The sequence below is a fragment of the Panulirus ornatus genome, chromosome 8 (assembly GCF_036320965.1).
Source record: "Panulirus ornatus isolate Po-2019 chromosome 8, ASM3632096v1, whole genome shotgun sequence".
Lineage (NCBI taxonomy): Eukaryota > Metazoa > Arthropoda > Malacostraca > Decapoda > Palinuridae > Panulirus > Panulirus ornatus.
This window is the reverse complement of record NC_092231.1, coordinates 21,799,768-21,826,462: the sequence shown is the minus strand read 5'-3', so window position 1 is coordinate 21,826,462 and position 26,695 is coordinate 21,799,768. Positions and strand designations below refer to the sequence as shown.

At 50.4% G+C, this 26,695-nt stretch overlaps 1 protein-coding gene across 1 annotated transcript in view; it reads right to left on the bottom strand.

Annotated features, from left to right (window-relative positions):
* LOC139749869 (protein N-terminal asparagine amidohydrolase-like) overlaps window positions 1-26,695 on the bottom strand; it is a 479,132-nt gene that overhangs the window by 235,592 nt on the left and 216,845 nt on the right. The window contains exon 2 of the mRNA XM_071664225.1: window positions 8,552-8,805. Coding sequence (XP_071520326.1) covers window positions 8,552-8,804 — 253 coding nt within the window. The 5' untranslated portion in view covers window position 8,805. The remainder of the gene's footprint in view (window positions 1-8,551; window positions 8,806-26,695) is intronic.

Sequence of the window (26,695 nt, the reverse complement as noted above, 5' to 3'; positions counted from 1 at the left end):
TCACTACATCACATCACATTCACTACATCACACCACACTCACTACATCACACCACACTCACCACACCACATCACAGTCACTACATGACACCACACTCACTACATCACACCACACTCACTACACCACACCACACTCACTAGACCAAGCCACATTCACCACACCACATCACACTCACTACATCACATCACATTCACTACATCACACCACACTCACCAGACCACGCCACACTCACCACACCACATCACACTCACTACATGACACCACACTCACTACATCACACCACACTCACTACATCACACCACACTCACTGCACCACACCACACTCTCTAGACCAAGCCACATTCACCACACCACATCACACTCACTACATCACATCACATTCACTACATCACACCACACTCACTACATCACACAACAGAGTGAATAAAGAGCCATAAAAGGTAAATGAGGTTTAAAATGTTAATGCAACGATTCGAAAAAACCTTCTAAGTAAGTCCTTAAGTCTTAAATAGAAGGAAATCCTGAGACACAAATGACACATGTTCCCCAAAAGAAAATGTAGCTCTTGGGAAAAACACAAATAGATGGTCGTAGAAAACCAGGCAGTGACCGCTTACCATCAAGGAGTAACCATGAAAAATAAAAAGCCTCCATAGACATAAAATTACCCTCGATAACCAAAGAAATCAGCCCTGAAAATCAAACGTAAATCTCCTAGATAAAAGGGCGACATCGAATATACAAAAAGCAGCGTTTGAAAATAGTACTGACCTCAAGACGAAGAGCGGCCGCTGAAATATGACGTTATGTTGACCCCTGCTGAAGACACGTCGGCCCCTGACACCCATACTGGAAGTACCTGATGTTGACAACAACAACATCTCTGGTCGGTTGTTACTGGGTTTCATTTGCACCTTCCAGCCGGGATGTGGCTCCAGCAAGGAGCCATGTTGGTCAGGGGTCAGGTCTTCCAGTATCTCCCAATTGTATATGGTGTAGCAAAATGGTGGTAGCGGGCGTAGTAGGTGGTAGGAAGGATACTGGTAGGGATGGCGGTAGATGGGATTGTAGGTGGTAGGATGGATAGTGGTAGCATGGTCGATGATGGGAAGGATGGAGGTAGTGGCAGGAATAGTGGTAGTGGCAGGGATGGTGGTAATGGCAGGGATGGGATTAGTGGCAGGGATGGTGGTAGTGGCAGGGATGGTGGTAGTGGCAGGGATGGTGGTAGTGGCAGGGATGGTGGTAGTGGCAGGGATGGTGGTAGTGGCAGGGATGGTGGTAGTGGGAGGGTTGGTGGTAGTGGGAGCGATGGTGGTAGTGGCAGGGATGGTGGTAATGGCAGGGATGGGATTAGTGGCAGGGATGGTGGTAGTGGCAGGGATGGTGGTAGTGGCAGGGATGGTGGTAGTGGCAGGGATGGTGGTAATGGCAGGGATGGGATTAGTGGCAGGGATGGTGGTAGTGGGAGGGATGGTGGTAGTGGGAGGGATGGTGGTAGTGGCAGGGATGGTGGTAGTGGCAGGGATGGTGGTAGTGGGAGGGATGGTGGTAGTGGCAGGGATGGTGGTAGTGGCAGGGATGGTGGTAGTGGCAGGGATGGTGGTAGTGGGAGGGTTGGTGGTAGTGGGAGGGTTGGTGGTAGTGGCAGGGATGGTGGTAGTGGCAGGGTTGGTGGTAGTGGGAGGGTTGGTGGTAGTGGGAGGGATGGTGGTAGTGGGAGGGTTGGTGGTAGTGGGAGGGTTGGTGGTAGTGGGAGGGTTGGTGGTAGTGGGAGGGTTGGTGGTAGTGGGAGGGTTGGTGGTAGTGGGAGGGTTGGTGGTAGTGGGAGGGTTGGTGGTAGTGGGAGGGTTGGTGGTAGTGGGAGGGTTGGTGGTAGTGGGAGGGTTGGTGGTAGTGGGAGGGTTGGTGGTAGTGGGAGGGTTGGTGGTAGTGGGAGGGTTGGTGGTAGTGGGAGGGTTGGTGGTAGTGGGAGGGTTGGTGGTAGTGGGAGGGTTGGTGGTAGTGGGAGGGTTGGTGGTAGTGGGAGGGTTGGTGGTAGTGGCAGGGATGGTGGTAGTGGCAGGGATGGTGGTAGTGGCAGGGATGGTGGTAGTGGCAGGGATGGTGGTAGTGGCAGGGATGGTGGTAGTGGCAGGGATGGTGGTAGTGGCAGGGATGGTGGTAGTGGCAGGGATGGTGGTAGTGGCAGGGATGGTGGTAGTGGCAGGGATGGTGGTAGTGGCAGGGATGGTGGTAGTGGCAGGGATGGTGGTAGTGGCAGGGATGGTGGTAGTGGCAGGGATGGTGGTAGTGGCAGGGATGGTGGTAGTGGCAGGGATGGTGGTAGTGGCAGGGATGGTGGTAGTGGCAGGGATGGTGGTAGTGGCAGGGATGGTGGTAATGGCAGGGATGGGATTAGTGGCAGGGATGGTGGTAGTGGCAGGGATGGTGGTAGTGGCAGGGATGGTGGTAGTGGCAGGGATGGTGGTAATGGCAGGGATGGGATTAGTGGCAGGGATGGTGGTAGTGGCAGGGATGGTGGTAGTGGCAGGGATGGTGGTAGTGGCAGGGATGGTGGTAGTGGCAGGGATGGTGGTAGTGGCAGGGATGGTGGTAGTGGCAGGGATGGTGGTAGTGGCAGGGATGGTGGTAATGGCAGGGATGGGATTAGTGGCAGGGATGGTGGTAGTGGCAGGGATGGTGGTAATGGCAGGGATGGGATTAGTGGCAGGGATGGTGGTAGTGGCAGGGATGGTGGTAGTGGCAGGGATGGTGGTAATGGCAGGGATGGGATTAGTGGCAGGGATGGTGGTAGTGGCAGGGATGGTGGTAGTGGCAGGGATGGTGGTAATGGCAGGGATGGGATTAGTGGCAGGGATGGTGGTAGTGGCAGGGATGGTGGTAATGGCAGGGATGGGATTAGTGGCAGGGATGGTGGTAATGGCAGGGATGGGATTAGTGGCAGGGATGGTGGTAGTGGCAGGGATGGTGGTAGTGGCAGGGATGGTGGTAGTGGCAGGGATGGTGGTAGTGGCAGGGATGGTGGTAATGGCAGGGATGGGATTAGTGGCAGGGATGGTGGTAGTGGGAGGGTTGGTGGTAGTGGCAGGGATGGTGGTAGTGGGAGGGTTGGTGGTAGTGGGAGGGATGGTGGTAGTGGCAGGGATGGTGGTAATGGCAGGGATGGGATTAGTGGCAGGGATGGTGGTAGTGGCAGGGATGGTGGTAGTGGCAGGGATGGTGGTAGTGGCAGGGATGGTGGTAGTGGCAGGGATGGTGGTAGTGGCAGGGATGGTGGTAGTGGCAGGGATGGTGGTAGTGGGAGGGATGGTGGTAGTGGCAGGGATGGTGGTAGTGGCAGGGATGGGATTAGTGGCAGGGATGGTGGTAGTGGCAGGGATGGTGGTAGTGGCAGGGATGGTGGTAATGGCAGGGATGGGATTAGTGGCAGGGATGGTGGTAATGGCAGGGATGGGATTAGTGGCAGGGATGGTGGTAGTGGCAGGGATGGTGGTAGTGGCAGGGATGGTGGTAGTGGCAGGGATGGTGGTAGTGGCAGGGATGGTGGTAGTGGCAGGGATGGTGGTAGTGGCAGGGATGGTGGTAGTGGGAGGGTTGGTGGTAGTGGGAGGGATGGTGGTAGTGGCAGGGATGGTGGTAATGGCAGGGATGGGATTAGTGGCAGGGATGGTGGTAGTGGCAGGGATGGTGGTAGTGGCAGGGATGGTGGTAGTGGCAGGGATGGTGGTAGTGGGAGGGTTGGTGGTAGTGGGAGGGTTGGTGGTAGTGGGAGGGTTGGTGGTAGTGGGAGGGATGGTGGTAGTGGCAGGGATGGTGGTAGTGGCAGGGATGGTGGTAGTGGCAGGGATGGTGGTAATGGCAGGGATGGGATTAGTGGCAGGGATGGTGGTAGTGGCAGGGATGGTGGTAGTGGCAGGGATGGTGGTAATGGCAGGGATGGGATTAGTGGCAGGGATGGTGGTAATGGCAGGGATGGGATTAGTGGCAGGGATGGTGGTAGTGGCAGGGATGGTGGTAATGGCAGGGATGGGATTAGTGGCAGGGATGGTGGTAATGGCAGGGATGGGATTAGTGGCAGGGATGGTGGTAGTGGCAGGGATGGTGGTAGTGGCAGGGATGGTGGTAATGGCAGGGATGGGATTAGTGGCAGGGATGGTGGTAGTGGCAGGGATGGTGGTAGTGGCAGGGATGGTGGTAGTGGCAGGGATGGTGGTAGTGGGAGGGTTGGTGGTAGTGGGAGGGTTGGTGGTAGTGGGAGGGATGGTGGTAGTGGCAGGGATGGTGGTAGTGGCAGGGATGGTGGTAGTGGCAGGGATGGTGGTAGTGGCAGGGATGGTGGTAGTGGCAGGGATGGTGGTAGTGGCAGGGATGGTGGTAGTGGCAGGGATGGTGGTAGTGGCAGGGATGGTGGTAGTGGCAGGGATGGTGGTAGTGGGAGGGATGGTGGTAGTGGCAGGGATGGTGGTAGTGGCAGGGATGGTGGTAGTGGCAGGGATGGTGGTAGTGGCAGGGATGGTGGTAGTGGCAGGGATGGTGGTAATGGCAGGGATGGGATTAGTGGCAGGGATGGTGGTAGTGGCAGGGATGGTGGTAATGGCAGGGATGGGATTAGTGGCAGGGATGGTGGTAGTGGGAGGGATGGTGGTAGTGGCAGGGATGGTGGTAGTGGCAGGGATGGTGGTAGTGGCAGGGATGGTGGTAGTGGCAGGGATGGTGGTAGTGGCAGGGATGGTGGTAGTGGCAGGGATGGTGGTAATGGCAGGGATGGGATTAGTGGCAGGGATGGTGGTAGTGGCAGGGATGGTGGTAGTGGCAGGGATGGTGGTAATGGCAGGGATGGGATTAGGGATCTGTTATTACCTACACGTTATCATCTTCGTGTGATCACTACTCGTGTGTTACGGGGAAGGGGTTTCTCTCTCGTGTTGCCCCCCCATCTCTAAACCATGTATATCTATACCATGTCTTAACCTTACGCGAGCGCACACACACACACACACACACACACACACACACACACACACATAACCAGGTTTACGCCAGGTACCCATTCATCGACCAGCCCTCAAGTGAAAGATGAAATAATTGGTTTGGCAGCGAGTCGGCTACCCTGTCCGGGTCTAGAACCCAGGTACGTTCGACTGGTAGGTCACATCGCTGACCAGTGCGCTACGGAGGGTCGTACTGGGGTTGTCTTACTGCCTAGTAGGGTGGGAGACGGGGGAGTGGGAGGAACTGGAATAAGGGAGGACATTGGTATACATGGGAGGGAGGGATAACAGAAGACCTAATGGTGTATGACCATGTTATCTGCTGGAGGACGGCTTTAGTATCCCATATTGCTAATCTGTATTTATGGAGACAAGATAGTAAAGCAGGAGGAGGAGTGTACGGTGAGGGAGGACTCGCTCCTGCAACACAAGGGAAGGAACGGAAGAGGGACTAGTGGGAGGGAAGGTACGTGGAGTGTCGGCACAGGGAAGGGATGGAGGGAAGGGAGAGAACAACATAAAGGAAATGCTTAAGACTATGTGGTAAAGGTTGGGAAAGACGGGAGGAGGGAGGGCAGGTGATGGGGAATGTTAAAGACAGAACAGAAGGACGAGAGAAAAGAAACAGCAGCAACAGCAGCAGCAGTGACATAAACAGCAGAAGCAGCAACACCAACAGAATCAGCAACAAAACAGCAGCAGAGAAAGCAGGAGCAGCAGGAGAAGCGGCAGCAGCAGCAGCAATAGCAGAGAGCAAACATGATTCATCAGTGGTCAAACAGAGGACTGCCTCAGTGTTAAGTGTCCGCCACGACCCCACACCCTATTATGGCTAGCCAGGACCTGGCGAGTCTGTACCAGGTCACTAACAGGTACAACAGGGCCCGAAGGAATCAGTACCAGGTCACCATCATGTACAACAGGGCTTGGGGATTCTGTAGGTCACTAACAGATGTACCAGGTCACCAGCAGGTACAGCAAGACCATGGTAGTCTGTACCAATTCACCAGCAGGTATAATAAGACATGGGAGGGCCGAGGTATAGTGTTGAGTATGAAGGTAAAGGAGGACATAGGAGCACTGAAGGAAGACCTGGGCACCTTACAGCGAGCCAGAAGTAAGGTACACTACGTGGTAAGAGGACCTGGGGGTATGGAGGTGTGTGTGTGTGTGTGTGTGTGTGTGTGTGTGTGTGTGTGTGTGTGTGTGTGTGAGTGGCAGGAAAACCTGAGTCAGGACCTGGTAATATGACAGCAGGTGAGGAAAAGTTGTGATCAGGATAAGAAAAGACCCGGTAGAGTCCCGACCCAGAGGAGAAGAGGCAGGTCCTGGTGATGACAAGGGAGATAAACATACGAAAACATGGAATACATCAAAAATAATATTTACGTCTAGAATTTCAGATTTTGGACCACTTGCCCATGTGAGGATTTGGGAAAGCTGAAGGAAAGGTAACTCCACGGAACATTTGGGTAAGGTAGGATGTAAGGTAAGGCCGTAGCGTATGTGTACAGGAGAAGGTAAAAAGAGAGTCTTCACAAACAGAATACGTTCCCTCACATGAGTTCCTACTTTCTCATTCCTTCTCTCTCTTCCGTGCGAGCGTGTGTGTGTGATCACCTGTTTGTTCAGGACGGGGAGGGAGTTCTACACTCGTGGGGCCTCATCTCTTGAACTTTCTTTACTATCAAGCGGCTCCTGAAACGTCTCCGTGTTACCAACATTTATCACCGGGTCACGTAGCGTGTTCCAGTCATCCCCCGTCCTGCTCCCGAAGTAGCACTTCTTAGCGTCTTGTTATGCCCTCAAGTGGGGGGCAGCTGTGCCACTGGCATCTCACGAAGACCTGAATGCTGTCGACGTCATCTAGCTAAATTAGAAACCTGAAGACTGATCAGGTCACTCCTCTACTCTTCTCTCCTCTATGGTGGATGATCTAATAGTCTGTATCCTCTGCGTTAATACTATTTGTGATTATGTATTACGGGTAGAGAGTTTAAATGTGTATTGCCCTGTCCCTTAATCTTGTATATATGTACTATACCTTAACTCTGTATGTGCGCGCACACACACACACACACACACACACACACACACACACACACACCAGTCTAAGCCAGGTACCTCTTTATCGACCGACCCAGAAAGAAGGATGAATACCTGGGTTGGGTGTGGGCCGACTACGGCACACAGGATTCGAACCCATGCTGACCCCGACCCCGATCGGGCCTGTCCCGACTCATAGTCAGCATGTACATATGTGTGCATGTCCCAGAACAGCTGTTTAGACAAGTGAAAACTTCGACAATGTCTCCCCAGTTCTTCCATCACCCATTCTAATGCTGCAGTCAACCAGCTAGTAATAAATCCTCCACCAGACACACAGGCAATTATTTCTCTTGGCAAAGCAAACGAACCAATCCTCAGCTGATGTTAAAGGCTCACCGGACAAGCTAAAATATATGAAGGAAAGCGCTAAGGGACTGTACGTGCCATGGTTGGAATTTATGCATCTTTTTGTTGTTGCTATGTTCGGTGCTGCCCTCTGTCGGCAGATGTGTCAACTGCTGTGAAGAAACATGCTCAACATGGCTGCCATTTCCTGGCCTGGTAGGTGTTACGGCTCGCGAGACGGAGGCCGGGAGCCGCAGGCTGCTCGTTAGTCGTTCACTGACGATCGTAATGGGAGAGTTACACTGGTCCTCACCCCGTGTGAGAGTCGACGTCCCCCTCTCCTCCCTGAGCCTAGTGCCTCCGACATGTCAAGTCCCCTCTTGATGTATGGCGACGCACGCCACGGAAGGCCAAGCCGTCAAACTGACCTCCAGAGACGTCCGTCGTAAGAATAATCTGTACGTATACCTGGTTCATCTCATCCTGATACGTCCGTCGGGTGGCGACCACCTCGGTGCCCCCCCCAGCCACGCCCTACTACAGCCTGAGCTCACCAGCTGATGACTGAGGGAGGTCAACTTACCTCAGCGGGCGTCCTAGGATTATCCTCAGTCCCTCACCGCTCGGGACACCACCAACACCACCCGCCGACGACAAAAAGGCGGTAGCGGTACTAACACTGCCGAAGATCGCGCAGGACTCCAGCAGCGAATGTGTCACACGCGCCACTTACTCTACGTCCCCCACATGAGGGCTAGAGAACATAATACCCAGGATTCAGGTGGCATTAAACACTGTGTCTGATGGGTAAGGACTTACCTCGAGCCGCCACGAAGCAGGTGTGACAGCAACACCGAACCCATCGTCGACACACACACACACACACACACACACACACACACACACACACACAAGCTTATCACTAAACCTTCACCAACAGAAGCTCAGTCGAATAGTTAGAAATCTACGGCCAACTTGGGCGAAGACTTCAAGGAGAGGTTGTGAAGGAGAGGAGAGAGGAGTGAACGTGAGGAACAGGGGAGTGGGAAAGAGCAGAGAGGAGTGAGTGTGAGGAGGAAGGGAGTGTGGGAGAGGAGAGAGGAGTGACTGTGAGGTAGAGGGGAGTGAGGGAGAGGAAGGTGTGCTGAGGGCTGGGTACTCACCCGTGTGTCTGAGGACGGTCATGACGGAGGTGGTGGCGTCATCAGTGCCCAGGATGACGAGGTTCTCGTCATGCGGCACCGTGACGGCGTACTCCCGCTGCCGCAGGTACAGCAGCCCCCGCGGCCCGATCTCCTCCGTCAGCATGGTGGTGAGGGCGTGGGCAGTCTCCTTGAGCCGTGGCCACGACGAGTAGATCCCGCTGGTGGAGGAGGGCAACTCCTTCACCAGGTGTTCACCCACGATCAGGACCATCCTGTACCACACAGACACAACCCGTTATAATGTGGCTTCCACCAGAGCGCATGCATGCGGCTGACGCCAACAGTCCGGCGCATCATGAGTGATTAACACTAATAGACACAGTACAGAAAAGGGTTATAGTATATGCCATTACTGGCTAATCATTCATGAAATAATGACTGTTTTTTCCCATAAACACCAAATCATTAAGAGAGAGACGTACTTTTATCATTTTCCTTCACCCACAATATCAAAAAGAGGTTATTTACATTACGCCATAGGACGTGTCAGGCAACACAACACGTCTGCCACTGCAACACAGTCATGAGTTCAACCTGGGCCTCACAGTCAGCGAGCCGTCAGTAACAATCATTCAGATAAGCGTTATCACCTCATCACCAGACTTCATGATTACTTTCCTTAAAGGCTTCAAGAAACGATTTACAACACATTGATGTACTTACTCCCAACAGCCTTATGTAATAGCAAGTGATAATAATAATGATAATAATAATAATAATAATATTAATAATAATAATAATAATAATGATAATAATAATAAACGGTCTGCAGAATCAAATGTAGTCAGTGGCTACGAATATATACAGAGATGACACACACACACACACACACACACACACACACACACAAAAAAAAAAAATAAGAGTGAGGCCAACAGGGCAGTTATACAGAGTCTATACAAACATTGAAGCGGCTCTATACTGGTGATGGTCACAGCTGGACGCTGGAGTTTGTACATATTTCAGAAGATGAAGAAAGTAAATGTTGATGATGATGGTGGTGGTGGTGGTACAAAGCATTAGTACCATAACTTGGTCGTATTTTCTTTAAGAGATACGAACAACAAACACACGTCGTCTCTCCCATGCCACTCGGTGATATGTCACAGCCGTCCACAGCTCACATGTTGCCCCCGAAACCTGCCATGAGAGAGGTCAGGGCATGGGGCGGGAAGGGGGGGGGGGGGGAATGTCACAGGTCATCATCCTTAGAAATAAACAGTCCACAGACTATACCTGGGATGTGGTGCACGTCTGGCCCCACCAGGCGTGTCACAGGAACATTTACGTCACAGAAGGTGATCACAGAGACAATGTAAACAGTCTCCAAGGTGAATCTTCAGCTGACGCCACTGACGCCGCGGATGAAACACGTGAACATCAGCGAAAATAATGACAATAGATTTGTGACATTCACTGACACTATCTTACTCGAGTCTACCTTGAAATAAGATGTTAAATTCAGTAGTGAATAACACGGCAGCTGGCAAGGTATCGAAGAGGATGAATGTGGGGTTGAATATGATATCATAAAGAAAAACCACTTTTAAAATCAACGTGACCTTTAAAAATTCTCGGCCACTGCACCTGTGGGGCTGGCATGTTCCATATCTTCAGTATTTCAAAATATATTTTATTGTACGGTGGTGAGCCCTCGTCCACATGATGCATGTTCACACGAGGACCGAATTGAACGATCTCATTCAACAGTTCACGGGCATATGCCTGGTTATGTCTTCGGAGGTCTTCCAACCCAACATGTCGGGCTGAGCCCAGACTGCTGAGGTGGCTCGCTCGCTGGTTGCCAAAGGGCAATGGTGAACCTCTCCAGTGTGCACCGCACTGGTGTTTCCGATGATAGCAGGCGAAGTGCTGGGGTCTCTCGGACTTTCTTTTCATGCATATCGCACCTTCACACTCCAGAGGTAGTACTCTGCAGTGTGGCAGGTGTGTCGTGCTAGTGGGAAGTTATTTCCGTGTGTAGGTTGGGGATCATGCCTTCTACGTTTTTTCTTGCATATTTGATATACCACCTTTCCCGTCTACGCTCCAGGGAGTACAGCCTCGGTGATTTCAGCCATTCCCAGTAATCTATTTCCTGTACCACATTTATATGGGCCGTGAGAGGTCTTTGCACACTTTCTTAACTCTGCAATCTCGCCTGTTGGCTACATCAAATCCTCCTCTCACAGGTTTTCTCCCTCTTTACTATCATATACCAAACTAATGTTTTCCTTACAGCACGTGCACAACGCTCACATGGTACATAATTCTAAGGTATTGGTCGTCACTGGTGACCATCATCACATATCCAACGATGAGATTATACAGGTAACCGAATCCACTCATGTCTCGCATATCCCACAATACAAGCAGGGGCTTAACTTATTCCCATATGGGTCGGCCGTACCGTATCTACATGTGCATTTCCAGGGCCATAAGTGTTGTGAAGAGCGTGTATGGTCCTACGGTAACTCTAGACACCTGAAGAAGGTGTTCACGTCTTCAACTGGTGGTTATCACAACTTGACGTTGACAGCCGTAAATGACCCCGGCGCCTGGCAGGCTCAAGAAACCTTACAAACCGACCAACGAAGAGAGAAACCAGCGCACTAGAGACGGGCGGAGAATGCCAGCTGGACGAGGAACGGACGACGTATAAGGACAGGGGACAACAGAGACGAAGAACGGACCACATCCAAGGACAACGGACAACAGAGACGAAGAACGGACCACATACAAAGACAGTGGACAAGAGGCGAAGAACAGACCACGTACAAGGACACTGGACAACAGGGAGTCAACCGACATACAAAACAGTGTCACATCTCACCACATCAGCACAACGGCAAGATAACTGTTTAGTGTATGAAAAATACATGAAAAGTTGAGCAAAACATTTAAAAAAAATCATATCAGATAAAAAGAAAATGAAATAAGATCAGAAACACAAATGTACTGTTTGGGAAGTGCTACAGTCGGCTGGATCACACGGGAGGTCAGTGAACAGCATCATCTGCATAAGGAGAAGGGCACCTCTGAGTCACATCCCTCGGTGAGATCACTGATAAGAGACCTGGAGGCTGGAAGTACACGATACCGCCCCTACTGACACTGCTGTAGTGGTGCTGACCCTCCCCTCCTCCCTCAGGTCACTCCTGCAGCAGCCGCTGCCACTGCTCCCGCGGGCGTGTACACGTCAATACCACACACACCACCACGAGAAGTCGGGCGTACACGTTACTACAACACAGACCACTACGAGAGGTCGGGGGTACACGTTACTACAATGCAGACCACTACGAGAGGTCGGACGTACACGTTACTACAACACAGACCACCACGAGAGGTCGGGGGTACACGTTACTACAATGCAGACCACTACGAGAGGTCGGACGTACACGTTACTACAACACAGACCACTACGAGAGGTCGGGGGTACACGTTACTACAATGCAGACCACTACGAGAGGTCGGACGTACACGTTACTACAACACAGACCACCACGAGAGGTCGGACGTACACGTTACTACAACACAAACCACCACGAGAGGTCGGACGTACACGTTACTACAACACAGACCACCACGAGAGGTTGGACGTACACGTTACTACAACACAAACCACCACGAGAGGTCGGACGTACACGTTACTACAACACAGACCACCACGAGAGGTCGGACGTACACGTTACTACAACACAAACCACCACGAGAGGTCGGACGTACACGTTACTACAACACAAACCACCACGAGAGGTGGCGACGGTGGCAAACAACGGATGTTGAGGCTTCTCCACACTGAAGACATAAGCGTGCTTCCTCACCTTAACCCAGCAGTAATGATGTAGCTGGGTGTACACTGTGCACACCAGGGTATATATGCTGGACACCCTGCATGGTACACCTGGGTATACATGGGACAACTGCGTATACACAGTATACTAAAGTGTAAATGACAAAGTATACATGGTACACCAAGGTATATATGGTACCCCTGAGTATACATGGTACACCACGTTCTCCATGTTACATTAGGATACACATAGTACACGAAGGTATACATAATACACCATGGTATACATGGTACGCCTAGGGTATACATGGTACACCAGGGTATACAGAGCCTCAGCGCGGGTCGTAAAAGAGACTTTCTAACACTACGGTTTCACCCGGCCGTAAAGGAATGTTTGCACACAACAGTATTCTATTCGGATTAGTATTAGTGCCTTCATGAGCGTCTTCAATGGTTTTATCTCCTCTTAAAGGTCGGCAGGATCCGGCCTGGCCTACTTTAGGCAGAGGCATGAAGGTAAGGTTATCAGACATTATGGCTTCCACGTCTTATATATATACGTTCGGACGAGATACAGTGGTCTTGCTCCAGTCCACTGCTGTGTGCTGTCTTGTATTTCTTCACTTCTAACGCATATTTCTCCGTCTCTTGTATTCTAAAAAGAAAATTAAGACTGCCTATTCTGGTAGAGTCTGCAAAGGACGTGATGAAACGGGTGTTCGTGACTGCGTCTGCGTGGAATATGAGAGACTGAGAAAGCGTTGAAGGGTAACTACAGACCCCAAGGGAACTGAATTTTACTTCAGAGACACTGGAAGCTGACCAGCTCGAAAAGGGTTGCGATCTGTTACTTCAGAAGTTGTATGATGATCTTCACACCTTCTGAGTTATATGATGATCTTGCACACCCTTTGAGTTGTTCCCACCTTACATATCTTGTGAGCGACAACATCGTTGGTCGCTTGGGCAAAGTCTGTCGTCTGTCACATCAGCATTACGTATCTTCCACACTGTCTGTAAAACGGTATCAGGTGACAGAAGGCAAGATCCATGGAGGTCCTGGGTTAGGTGGAGGATCGGATCCCATGAAAACACAGTCAACGTTTACATCTTAGAACTCGCGATCATTTTTCAACGATGTGTCACGTTAGCGATGCTGGATAGCAGGGGAAAGCCAAGGAGTCCTGACCTTCTTTATTCCAGAGGATGATTACCTCAGGTTAAATCTCAACCATTATCACTGGAAGGTGGCGTCTATCTTTCTGGAACAGATCCATGACTGTTTGTGCCAATATCTGGTCGTGATCGGAGTCTCTGACCTGTGAAGCTCACGTATTAAGACCATATTACTTGTGAATATCTTGCTCATCAGCTCAGTCACTGGTTCTACGTTCAGAGGAAGGTAGAACTTGTCGTATACTGGGAACAGTTTCTATTGTGTATACAGCTGGCAAGGTTCTCGTCTGATACTACTACAGGTTGTGGCCGTTCTCACCCCAGCAGGTCATAACGTTTCTCACCCCAGCAAGTCATGATTGTTCTCACCCCAGCAGGTCATGATTGTTCTCACCCCAGCAGGTCATGACGGTGCTCACCCCAGCAGGTCATGATTGTTCTCACCCCAGCAGGTCATGATTGTTCTCACCCCAGCAGGTCATGACGGTGCTCACCCCAGCAGGTCATGATTGTTCTCACCCCAGCAGGTCATGATTGTTCTCACCCCAGCAGGTCATGATTGTTCTCACCCCAGCAGGTCATGACGGTGCTCACCCCAGCAGGTCATGATGGTTCTCACCCCAGCAGGTCATGATTGTTCTCACCCCAGCAGGTCATGACGGTTCTCACCCCAGCAGGTCATGATTGTTCTCACCCCAGCAGGTCATGATTGTTCTCACCCCAGCAGGTCATGACGGTTCTCACCCCAGCAGGTCATAAAGTTTCTCACCCCAGCAAGTCATGATTGCTCTCACCCCAGCAGGTCATGATTGTTCTCACCCCAGCAGGTCATGACGGTTCTCACCCCAGCAGGTCATGACGGTTCTCACCCCAGCAGGTCATGACGGTTCTCACCCCAGCAGGTCATGATTGTTCTCACCCCAGCAGGTCATGACGGTTCTCACCCCAGCAGGTCATAACGTTTCTCACCCCAGCAAGTCATGATTGTTCTCACCCCAGCAGGTCATGACGGTTCTCACCCCAGCAGGTCATGACGGTTCTCACCCCAGCAGGTCATGATTGTTCTCACCCCAGCAGGTCATGACGGTTCTCACCCCAGCAGGTCATAACGTTTCTCACCCCAGCAAGTCATGATTGTTCTCACCCCAGCAGGTCATGACGGTTCTCACCCCAGCAGGTCATGACGGTTCTCACCCCAGCAGGTCATGACGGTTCTCACCCCAGCAGGTCATGACGGTTCTCACCCCAGCAGGTCATGATTGTTCTCACCCCAGCAGGTCATGACGGTTCTCACCCCAGCAGGTCATGATTGTTCTCACCCCAGCAGGTCATGATTGTTCTCACCCCAGCAGGTCATGACGGTTCTCACCCCAGCAGGTCATGATTGTTCTCACCCCAGCAGGTCATGATTGTTCTCACCCCAGCAGGTCATGACGGTGCTCACCCCAGCAGGTCATGATGGTTCTCACCCCAGCAGGTCATGATTGTTCTCACCCCAGCAGGTCATGACGGTTCTCACCCCAGCAGGTCATGATTGTTCTCACCCCAGCAGGTCATGATTGTTCTCACCCCAGCAGGTCATGACGGTTCTCACCCCAGCAGGTCATGACGGTTCTCACCCCAGCAAGTCATGATTGTTCTCACCCCAGCAGGTCATGATTGCTCTCACCCCAGCAGGTCATGATTGTTCTCACCCCAGCAGGTCATGACGGTTCTCACCCCAGCAGGTCATGATTGTTCTCACCCCAGCAGGTCATGACGGTTCTCACCCCAGCAGGTCATGATTGTTCTCACCCCAGCAGGTCATGACGGTTCTCACCCCAGCAGGTCATGACGGTTCTCACCCCAGCAGGTCATGACGGTTCTCACCCCAGCAGGTCATGACGGTTCTCACCCCAGCAGGTCATGATTGTTCTCACCCCAGCAGGTCATGACGGTTCTCACCCCAGCAGGTCATGACGGTTCTCACCCCAGCAGGTCATGACGGTTCTCACCCCAGCAGGTCATGACGGTTCTCACCCCAGCAGGTCATGATTGTTCTCACCCCAGCAGGTCATGACGGTTCTCACCAGCAGGTCATGACGGTTCTCACCCCAGCAGGTCATGACGGTTCTCACCCCAGCAGGTCATAACGTTTCTCACCCCAGCAGGTCATGACGGTTCTCACCCCAGCAGGTCATGATTGTTCTCACCCCAGCAGGTCATGATTGTTCTCACCCCAGCAGGTCATGATTGTTCTCACCCCAGCAGGTCATGACGGTTCTCACCCCAGCAGGTCATGATTGTTCTCACCCCAGCAGGTCATGACGGTTCTCACCCCAGCAGGTCATGACGGTTCTCACCCTAGCAGGCCATGACGGTTCTCACCCCAGCAGCTCATGGCGATTCTCACCCCAGCAGGTCATGACGGTTCTCACCCCAGCAGGTCATGACGGTTCTCACCCCAGCAGGTCATGATTGTTCTCACCCCAGCAGGTCAAGATTGTTCTCACCCCAGCAGGTCATGACTGTTCTCACCCCAGCAGGTCATGACGGTTCTCACCCCAGTAGGTCATGACGGTTCTCACCCCAACAGGTCATGACGGTTCTCACCCCAGCAGGTCATGACGGTTCTCACCCCAGCAGGTCATGACGGTTCTCACCCCAGCAGGTCATGATTGCTCTCACCCCAGCAGGTCATGACGGTTCTCACCCCAGCAGGTCATGACGGTTCTCACCCCAGCAGGTCATGACGGTTCTCACCCCAACAGGTCATGACGGTTCTCACCCCAGTAGGTCATGACGGTTCTCACCCCAGCAGGTCATGACGGTTCTCACCCCAGCAGGTCATGACGGTTCTCACCCCAGCAGGTCATGACGGTTCTCACCCCAGCAGGTCATGACGATCCTCACCCCAGCAGGTCATGACGGTTCTCACCCCAGCAGGTCATGACGATCCTCACCCCAGCAGGTCATGACGGTTCTCACCCCAGCAGGTCATGACGATCCTCACCCCAGCAGGTCATGACGGTTCTAACCCCAGCAGACCATGACGGTTCTCACCCCAGCAGGTCATGACGGTTCTCACCTCAGCAAGTCATGACGGTTCTCACCCCAGCAGGTCACGTCAATTATCAAGGCATCTAGATGTGTGATTATCGAACTGCTTTAGTGAGCTGAGATAAACGACAGTTGGCGGGAGACTGACTCGTTGCAGGTGACATGAACTGTTGACATGAGCAGTGGTGCAGGGGAGGCAGCGGGGGAGGAGGGGAGGGGGTTATTGTGAACGTGGGAGTGAGGGGGTTAATAGGTGAAGGTGGGGGGAGGGAGGGAGAACGGACGGGTGACATAGGTTGGGGGAAGAGGCGTGGGGAGGTTGGACGGGGGGTGGGCGGGGAGATGCTGCTGGCGCGGGATGGGGCGTGAACCTGTGTGATGGGAGGAGAGGAAGGACGGGGAGGAGTGGAGACGGGGGGCGTGATGCCCGGGAGGAGGAAGGAGGAGGGGGATGAAGGCAGGAAGGAAGGAGGGGATGATGCAGACGAGGGAGGGCGATGGTGGTGATGAGGCAGGAGTGGAGGAGGAGAGGTGGAGTAGGGGAAGTAATGGGCGATGATGATGGGTCAGAGAGCAGGAGATGGTGCGGTGGGGTGTGGTAGTGTGGTGGCGGTGTGGCTGGGGTGTGGTGCGGGGGTGAGGCAGGGTTCAGTGACCGCCGGGGGCAACCTCCCCTTCCCACCCGCGCCCGCCCCCCAGCCAACTCCCTAATTATGCCATAATTACCTGTCGTACCTGCCACCACGCTCCCACGCCTCTACCACGCCTCCTGCCTCACCCACGCCTCCAGCCTCACCCACGCCTCCTGCCTCACCCACGCTCCCTGCCTCACCTACCCTCCCTGCCTCACCCACGCCCTCATCTACACCCTCTCCCTGCCTCACCCACGCCCTCATCTACACCCTCTCCCTGCCTCACCCACGCCCTCATCTACACCCTCTCCCTGCCCCACTCATCCGCGCCACACCCAGGCTTTCACCCACGTCCTCATGAACTCCTTCCATCCATGTCTTCATCCATACCTCACCCGCCACTTATCCACACTTTTTAAATTCACGTCAGCACCCTACTCATCCTCCAAGCATGCACCCAAGCTGTCATCCATACCCATCCTAACCTGTCATCCATGCACACACCCAGCCTGTCATCCATGCCCACACCCAGCCGAAACATCTTCATCCCACTTCGCTCTTCCACGAAGTCATCCACACATTCATCCATGCCCTTACCCACAGCTTCCTCATCCACTCCTCCAGCTACATCTCTTCCTAATTCCAAGCCTTCATCCGCAACTCATCCACCCCTTCACAGCTAACTACATCCACGCCTACATCCGTAAATCAAGCACATTCTCAACACATTCACCCACACCTCATCCATATCCACATCCGCCTGTCTTCCACTCCCTTACCCCACACCATCCATATCAGGTACCTTCATCCACATCTCATACACGTACCTACCCACATTACAATCCACATCCTCATCTGAACCTCGCACTATACACATCTAACCTAATCCCTCATCCACATCGTCATCAGCACCATCCACATCCTTACCCTCGCCCCATTTACATCCGCATTCACACCTCATCCACGTCCTGACCCTCGTCGTCATCCAACTCATCTTGCGTATGTGCCTTACGCTGATTTCCGGGGCTGTGCTCCACCCTCCGTGTCTAACCGGGCTACCCTGGTGAGGGCCTGGTCCACCAGGCTGTTTGATGCCGCTGGTCTGTGCCTGGTGTATCCTACGACCTGACTGGCTCGGTACACCCTCGAGGAACATGGCCAGTCTTTCCCTGGTACTCCCCACACAAGGGTCTTTCCCTGGTACTCCCCACACAGGGGTCTTTCCCTGATACTCCTCACACAAGGGTCTTTCCCTGGTACTCCCCACACACGAGTCTTTCCCTGATACTCCTCACACACGAGTCTTTCCCTGGTACTCCTCACACAAACCCGTCCTGTGGTTGGCGCCACCTACCTAGTGTGTCTCGCACCATCTCAACTCTTGCGTTGCCATTCACCTGCACATCTAAGCTGTCATTCCAAGAAGGAATTATCTTTGCATTATGGTAAGCTGCCTCAGGTGTTCCGTGTGTATGTTATGATTGACATCTCGTGTTACTATTTTTTTGGCACCATTTCCCCAGCCGCTTGGAGAAAGCCAGTGCGTCTATGAGTATCATCATTAACCTCGCTTGTTTCATTTTGTATGTTCTCTCTACCCGACCTATCATCTCGGTAGACGAGACAGTTCCTCTGTTACATTCTCCTGAGGGTATGTTGATATCACCAATGGCGTGGCTCCGACGGCTCCGACGTACTGCCCTCCTGTTATAATCCCGTCCCGCTGTGTTCGGTATGCGGACGTCTTTTTTTTTTTTTTCTTTCTTCGTTCCTTCCGTCGCGAAGGAGCTGCATATTTTCCCCAGTGGTTATCATGTTATATCAGGTGACCCACTAGAATACCAGCTCGTATCTGCCAGTGGGTTTTTAGTGTACTGAAGGGACGAGACTGCCAAAATAATTCTTGTGTCATCTGGAAAAGACCCATACGTATATATATATATATATATATATATATATATATATATATATATATATATATATATATATATATATATATATATATGATTAACCAGTCCTTTCCCTTGAGCACCAATGCATGCGTTACCATTTCCCTTATCGTATTCTGAAAGGCTTTCGACAAAACTGTCAAAAATAACCGCAATATTCTTTGCTCTAAACTTTAAGCTCTCGTGGTAGGCAAGAACAGTCCAGAGGTAAACCCTTGCAGCCCCTGGTCATGGAAATGACCTGAGTGTACACATTCCCTGGCGTCTTTCTCGTTAACGCTCTTCCAGAAGCCTTTATGACACGAGACGTACGTGTACGTTCTCCAGGAATCTCTTTCCTCCCTCGTCCAGGAACAAGAGGTATGTCGAGTATCTGTGTTCAACTCCAGGATGACCGTGTCCAGACACTTTCCCCCCGAGGTGTTCACTGCCTTCACTGCTCTGTGGGCTGCCCCGCGGGCTGGTCAGGGATGAGGTCCTGGAGTCTGGTCGTCGAGGGGAATGTGTATCAAAAACATTTCGTTCGTGGCTTTTAAGAAAATCAGATGGAGACGGAATTCTCTCATGTTTGCAGTTGGAAAGCGAAGGACCGATTTTGAAAATTCTAAAAATTTTGTTGGATCACCGATTTTATATATATATATATATATATATATATATATATATATATATATATATATATATATATATATATATATATGAAGCCAGTTACATAAGAGAATGGTTACTTAAAGTTCCTTCACTCTTACCTTGCTCAACACTATACTTTTCAGACTTTGGCAGATTTTCATGTTTAAAATTTCTGGTCAACCATTTCGATTTCACTCTCCAGCCATTGTCTGGTGTGGGGTGAGAGCCGGGCCCACTGTGCTGGAATGTGCCTCGCTTTCTTCCTCTGCTACACTGTACATGGCTCCAGCCTCTCCTCACAATTTTCCTTATATTGTTTTCCAGTCTGATGGGGCAGGTGTCTGGTGCACTTGTGGAGTGAGACACTTTATCATCTAAAGACTCTGCTTGGTCTGAGCAAATAATACTCTTAATGTTACCACGCTAAATAACATATACTGTTTCTTTTTACTATTCCATCCAGTTTACGGCGCTCTTGTTGAAGTTATGTTTATCTGAATATTCCCCTGGCGGTATTCAGTGATGGGGTCTGGGGATGAATACTGAAGACAGTCTGGAAAATGAATCATGTTGTGATGTGTATATACTCGTCTCATGACAGATATCTTGCGAATCAACTCCTCTCATGATAAATGTTACCTGTAGATTGTCCCACCTCCTCCATGTTCCTGTTAGTCGTGGACTTGAGGTTTATTTGTATATGTGAGTGTTCGTCCAGACTGCAGCCAGGAGTTTCCCCTGCGACCATATTGCTTTCTACCAGTTTCCACCTCAGATGTGACGGGCTGGTCTCATACAGAAATTATATTTGCCAAGGAATATCGAGGACCGGCACTGCAGGTTTGAACGTTCCTTAATTGCCCCGTTAATTCGTGTAACCTATCATCTGGTGGCTTATACATCAGGACAATTATCAAATTATGGCTTTAAACTTTAATGACCGGCAATGAAACAGCATCGTTTGAAGATCTTAATGGCTCGGTGCAAATACGTGAGTCTTTTGAATACACTCGAGGCCCAGCGATCTGTTGTTGCCTGTTATCCGTCACACCCACACTGCATCACAGAGATCGTGTGTCAGGAATCATAGTCAACTGTCTCTGATCAGCGAACAAATAAAGACGAACCGCATCGGGCACCGGACACACCCGAACTCCACCATATCACGAAGGAAAGCAGTGCAAAAGACCTCGGAGTGTCTGATGACCTTACCTTCAGCAATCATAACAGAACAACAGCTGCGTCTTAAATAAAGAAAAAATAAAATGGCAGGTTGGCTTTTACGAACCATCAAGACAGGTGAGGCAAAACCAATGATGACGCTCTTCAAGACACGTACACACTCTCCCGACTAGAACACTGCTGAGTGATAACATCACCATTCAGGTCAGGCGAAAGTTTAAGAGTTTGAAGTTGCGCAGAGATCTTTCGCCGGGCACGACAGGCATTGGAAGACTTTGTGGAACACAACCCCTGAGATTAGAAAAAAAAAAAAAGGTGCGATATGCGCAAAAAAGAGGGAACAACTTAAGCATACCTGGGCTCAGAACTCTTCAACACGTTGCCAGCCACCATCAGAGACCGAATGGATGCACGGTAGAGAAGATTAACGGTGCACTGGACATGTATCTGCAAGGTATACCAGACCAGCCTGGTTGTGGGGGCTATGTGAGCCTGAGGGCTGTGACTCCCAATAGCTTGATCGACCAACGACCCAATCCAACAACCTGAACCCTGCCGGACTGTGAGAGTGAAGACCCCTGAAGACTTCACCAGGTATTTTCTTGAAATTGACAAACCCACCACACCGGGAACGACCAAAATTACTGAGGCTGTACTTTTCTGGCGCGCAGACGCGGTGAGGTATGTCGTAATAATTACACTCAGAAAATCTTGGAAGGTATGATTCTCAATCTGCACTGGAAAACATTTCGTACAGGACCAACAGGCAGGGAAGTCTCTGTAAAACAGTGCCTCTGAAATCCAGGGGTGTGTTGTGTACAGTAAGAGGAACCATTATAAACATCCGGGAACCTAAAACATTTTATGAGTTTCCCTGCAGCCGCTGGAAACATCATGGAGTCTTCAAGGGAATTCAGAAAAGGGAAATTGAGAAGTTCCTGCAGAGTATGTCAGGACGGCCGGGATGTGGTGAATACTGATATGTTAAGAACCACTGACAGCCTTACTGAGCGTAGGAGGGATACGGCAGTTCGGTGTCGACAATAGCACATTCCAGAAGACCAACCTCCATGTGTATGGTAGAGCACGGTATACGTATGGTAGGGGATGGTACGTCTATGGTAGGGTATATGATACTATATGATACTTAGTGACTACTGCAAATGATGAATCTGTCCTTTATAAACGGCAGTTTCTGGTTCTAAGCCCCAGAATGTTGTGGCGAAAACGGGGGATGAAGTGCAGTTTGCAGCACAATTTGGAGATGAGTTTAATACGTTGTGAATGAGTCTGGAAGAGTTTCTGAAAGGAGAAAGTTAAGAGTAAATGTGAGTAGGAGCAAGGTTATTAGCTTCAGCAAGGTTGAGGGACAGATTAGATGGAGTGTTAGTTTGAATGGAGAAAAACTGGAGGAAGTGGGGTTTTTTTTTTTTTTTTTGAGATATCTGGGAGTGGACATGGCAGCAAATGGAACCACGGAGGTGGAAGTGAGTCACAGGGTGGGTGAGGGAGCGAAAGTTCTGAAGGCACTGAAGAACGTGTGAAAAGAGGTCATTATCTGAGAGGTCAAAGTTAGGTATGAAGGAATAGTAGTCTCAACAAAAGCATACGGTTGCGAGGCATGGGCTACAGATTGAGTTGTACGGAGGAGGGTGGATGTGTTGAAAATGAAATGTTTGAGGACAATATGTGGTGTGAGGTGGTTTGATCGAGTAAGTAATGAAAGGGTAAGAGAGATGTGTGGAAATAAAAAGAGTATGGCTGAGGGTTGAAAAAGTTATGCTGAAACGGTTTGGACATATGGACAGAATAAGCGAGGAAGGGTTGACAAAGAGGATATATCTCAGAAGTGGAGGGAACAAGGAGAACGGAGAGACCAAATTGGAGATGGAAGGAAGGAGTGAAAAACATTTTGAGCGATTGCGGCCTGAACATACAGGAGGGTGAAAGGCGTGCACGCGATTGCGGCCTTCCTTCGTCTGTTCCTGCTGTTACCTCGCTTACGTGGGTAACTGCGATCACGTATGGTGTGGGACTATATATGTATATCCTAAAGCAGATGTCTATATCTCTCCTCTTTCTAGTAAGCCAGATGGTGGAACATATTACTCAGTGTGTGCACAATGTTTAATCATTTTTCTTTTAAACACTTGATCATTCCCTGATCGGGCGACCAGTATTCTAACTTAAATTGGTCGGTTCCGCTTTCGTCATGGCTTGGGCACTGATAGATCGGCTTTGAGAGTTGGTACTCCCGACTGCCATTAATAAAAAACGAAGAAGAAAAGATATTCTGAGTCGCAACATCTGTTTGCGAGCAATTGGATGACACATCTGCCAGTGGCACCTGCCTCTGTCCTTCAATCTAGCGTAGTTACCATCCTCGTGTGTCCCGTCTTTTACGTGTGACAGATGCACCTCACGTGGAAGTACCACACATCTGTGACGCTGTGGTAAAAAACATATTTTCTTGCGTCCTCTTCAGTCTGTACATTGGCCTCGTTTGTACAATCGCATCTAGTTAAAACAATGTTGTCTCCTGTCAGAATGTTCCCTTCTAGATTGTTTACACCATATGATTACTTAACTTGCAAAACCTGGTTTATTTTTTGGATTATCGTCTATGTTTATATCGTTTCCATTTTATCCCCAAATCAGACGAAGGTGTACGAAATTTCCTTGTCCAATAATTTGGCTACAGCTGTGGCCTCTTACGGCTTTCCAGCAACAGAAAACGCTTCATTTCCCTCATGAACCAGAGCGTGTACCAAGACCCACATGTCACCCACACCCCCTGCACCTCATCCTGATCCTGGCATATGCATTATACACACCACATCCGCTCTTTCACCCACATCAACGCCCTTAGCTGCATCTTACCTCCGTCCTTACCCACAGCTCGACCTGGCCCTCTCTCATACGTCATTCAAAGTATAACAAAAACTGTACCTATATTTAAGCGGCCTCACGACCTCCTGTACCTACTCAACACTGCTCCTCTCGTAATAACCCAACAGGGATAATATATCAAAGCGACATGTTGAATGTATATTAATGACATTGGTTTACGGTAGGAGCACATAGGGATTAACTCCATTCTCCTGGTACCGTCCACAGTTTTCACCAGTTTCCTCAAAAGAAAATCGAGATACAAACATTACAAATACGTGTAGCCACTTTTAACAAGATGAGAATATCATTGTCATGGCTTAATTCAGCGAGACCTCACTGTCAAAAGCTTTTGATACATCGAGGGAAATTACACAGGAGTCTCCATAAGCTTTGCGAGATGATGACCAAAGATTACTAAGACAGGGAAGGATAACACCAACGAGGATCAGCCAACTGGTGTCTGACGAAGACCCTTTGTGACCTGTGTAATTCTCTTGCGCTACCGCTCACAGGATGAGCATGGGATGCACAATCAAGTAGCTGGTGACCTCGCCACATATCAGATCAGTGTAGATCTCGCCTTACGGGAGCCATACTGGTGATCCAGGAGATAACTGTGAGATTCAAGATGTCTGATGATATGTGAGTTGAGGAAGTAACAGAAACCAGGGCAACAGGGCGACTGTTCGAGGGGTGAGAACGACCACCTTCTTTGGGAGAAATATTACCTAAACACACACACACACACACACACACACACACACACACACACACACACACACACACACACACAAAGAAATACCATTAGTAAGAGGGACACTGACCAAGCGTATGTCCTTCCCGGCTCGCTGTTACAAAACAAAAGTTCCAGCGTATCACCTTCTCAGTTAACACCCACAGATCGAACAGCCTCAGCGCCCTGTCCTCCTAGCTAACCTCCACACAGCGAACACACACACACACACACACACACACACACACACACACACACACACACACACACACACACACACACCTCAACTACACAGCTCGACGCCCCGTCAGTACAACGTGCTGTCCTAACCCAACGAAACTCTAGAAGGCTCACGTATACCTCTACAGACCTGAGCAAAAGCTTGAAATCATTGCTCACACGGTAAATGTAATCTGGTCGCCACTCACTCCAGCAGATTATATCAAGACATAATATGAAGGGCATCACATCAGCTGCCCAAGGTTATCGACGACAGATAAAGCAGCTGTCACCAGGAGAAAGATCTGATACCCAAACTGACAGATGAGGTGGATTCCCCCCACCACACTGAACTGGTGAGGGAGCCGCCAGGGAGGTGGGGCTTAGGAGGAACATCGAACCCACGGCCGTCATGGAGAGCAGCTGACACCTGTAAAGTCCTGACCACTGGCGGTGGTGGTGTGGTACAGAGACTGTGGCCGCCGCCGCCAGCACCACCAGTGGCTACTAGAATCTTGATGACCTGTCACAACCACACACCACCACCACCAACACCACGTCTGGGACCAAGACAACACAGATGTTCCTCTGATCATTAGGCTATTTATGGTTCAGCCTGCAGGGACACGTAACCACACCAGCAGCCTGGCTCATCAAGAACACTTTGTAGTTATTCGAGCAGAGCTTCTGCAGCCACCCCTACCGGTTCGTAATGCTTCTGACACCTGCAGGCAAGGAGGCCAACACTCTCAAGCCCCACGTGATGGCGTCATTTGGCTTTAAGTGCGGCGCCCTGGATCTACAGTGGTGTATTTTCCAGTCTGCCACTTCAGCTGAGAATTATTGTGTGAGAGTTAGGAGCCAGACGACCAATAATTTCACGTACTTAATCTAAACTATTTTCATTACAAGCTACAGAGCAAATGGATTTCAGTCGTTCGCACTTTTCATTTTTGATGTTCACTGTCACAGTCACTGTGGGCTCTTCACTGCCATGGTCACTGTGGGCTCTTCATTGTCATGGTCACTGTGAGCTCTTCACTGTCATGGTCACTGTGAGCTCTTCACTGTCATGGTCACTGTGGGCTCTTCACTGTCATGGTCGCTGTGGGCTCTTCACTGTCATGGTCACTGTGAACTCTAAACTGCAGTGTCACCTCCATCCGCAAGGGTGATGTGAATCCACAAAATCATCCTGTTCGTAAGAGCACAAGTGTTTTGAAAAGCGTAATCACTGGGTATTTCCTTTTCATCTTTTGACACCGTAGAATCCAGCCTACCATTTTTTTTTTTTTTCTCTGTTACGATCGCTGATGTTAAAGCCATGTGACGACATTATTCCAAAACGTTCAAGTTCCCCTTCCGTCCTGTACCGATGTTTGTTTTGTCTTGTATTTACTTTTAGTTTCAATCCCTTCATTCCCGTACTTCAAACGTTTTTCTGAAATACATTCGAAAACTTGGAGAATCTGTGTTCATCTTCCCAGCGAAGGTCACTTATATACTGAAGGTATGAATCTGTTGTGTGTGTCTCCAGCAGCCAGAGAGGCACATGGAAAAGTGAGGCACAACATCAGCTTCCTAAGTAACCAAACTTCTTAATGTGTGTGTGTGTGTGTGTGTGTGTGTGTGTGTGTGTGTGTGTGTGAGTTTACCATACGTTGGGATTCATCTAATATAGATGTATCCTCCCATTTCATCAATCATTCGCCTTTCAAGTGTCTGTCTATTACTACACCAAGAATACATGTGTTAGAGGCCTTTCCAGACTCTGTATATATTTCACCACCATAGTCTATGCCTTCTAAGGCCCTTAACCAATGATTGACTTGTGCCGGTATCTCCCCCCAGCAA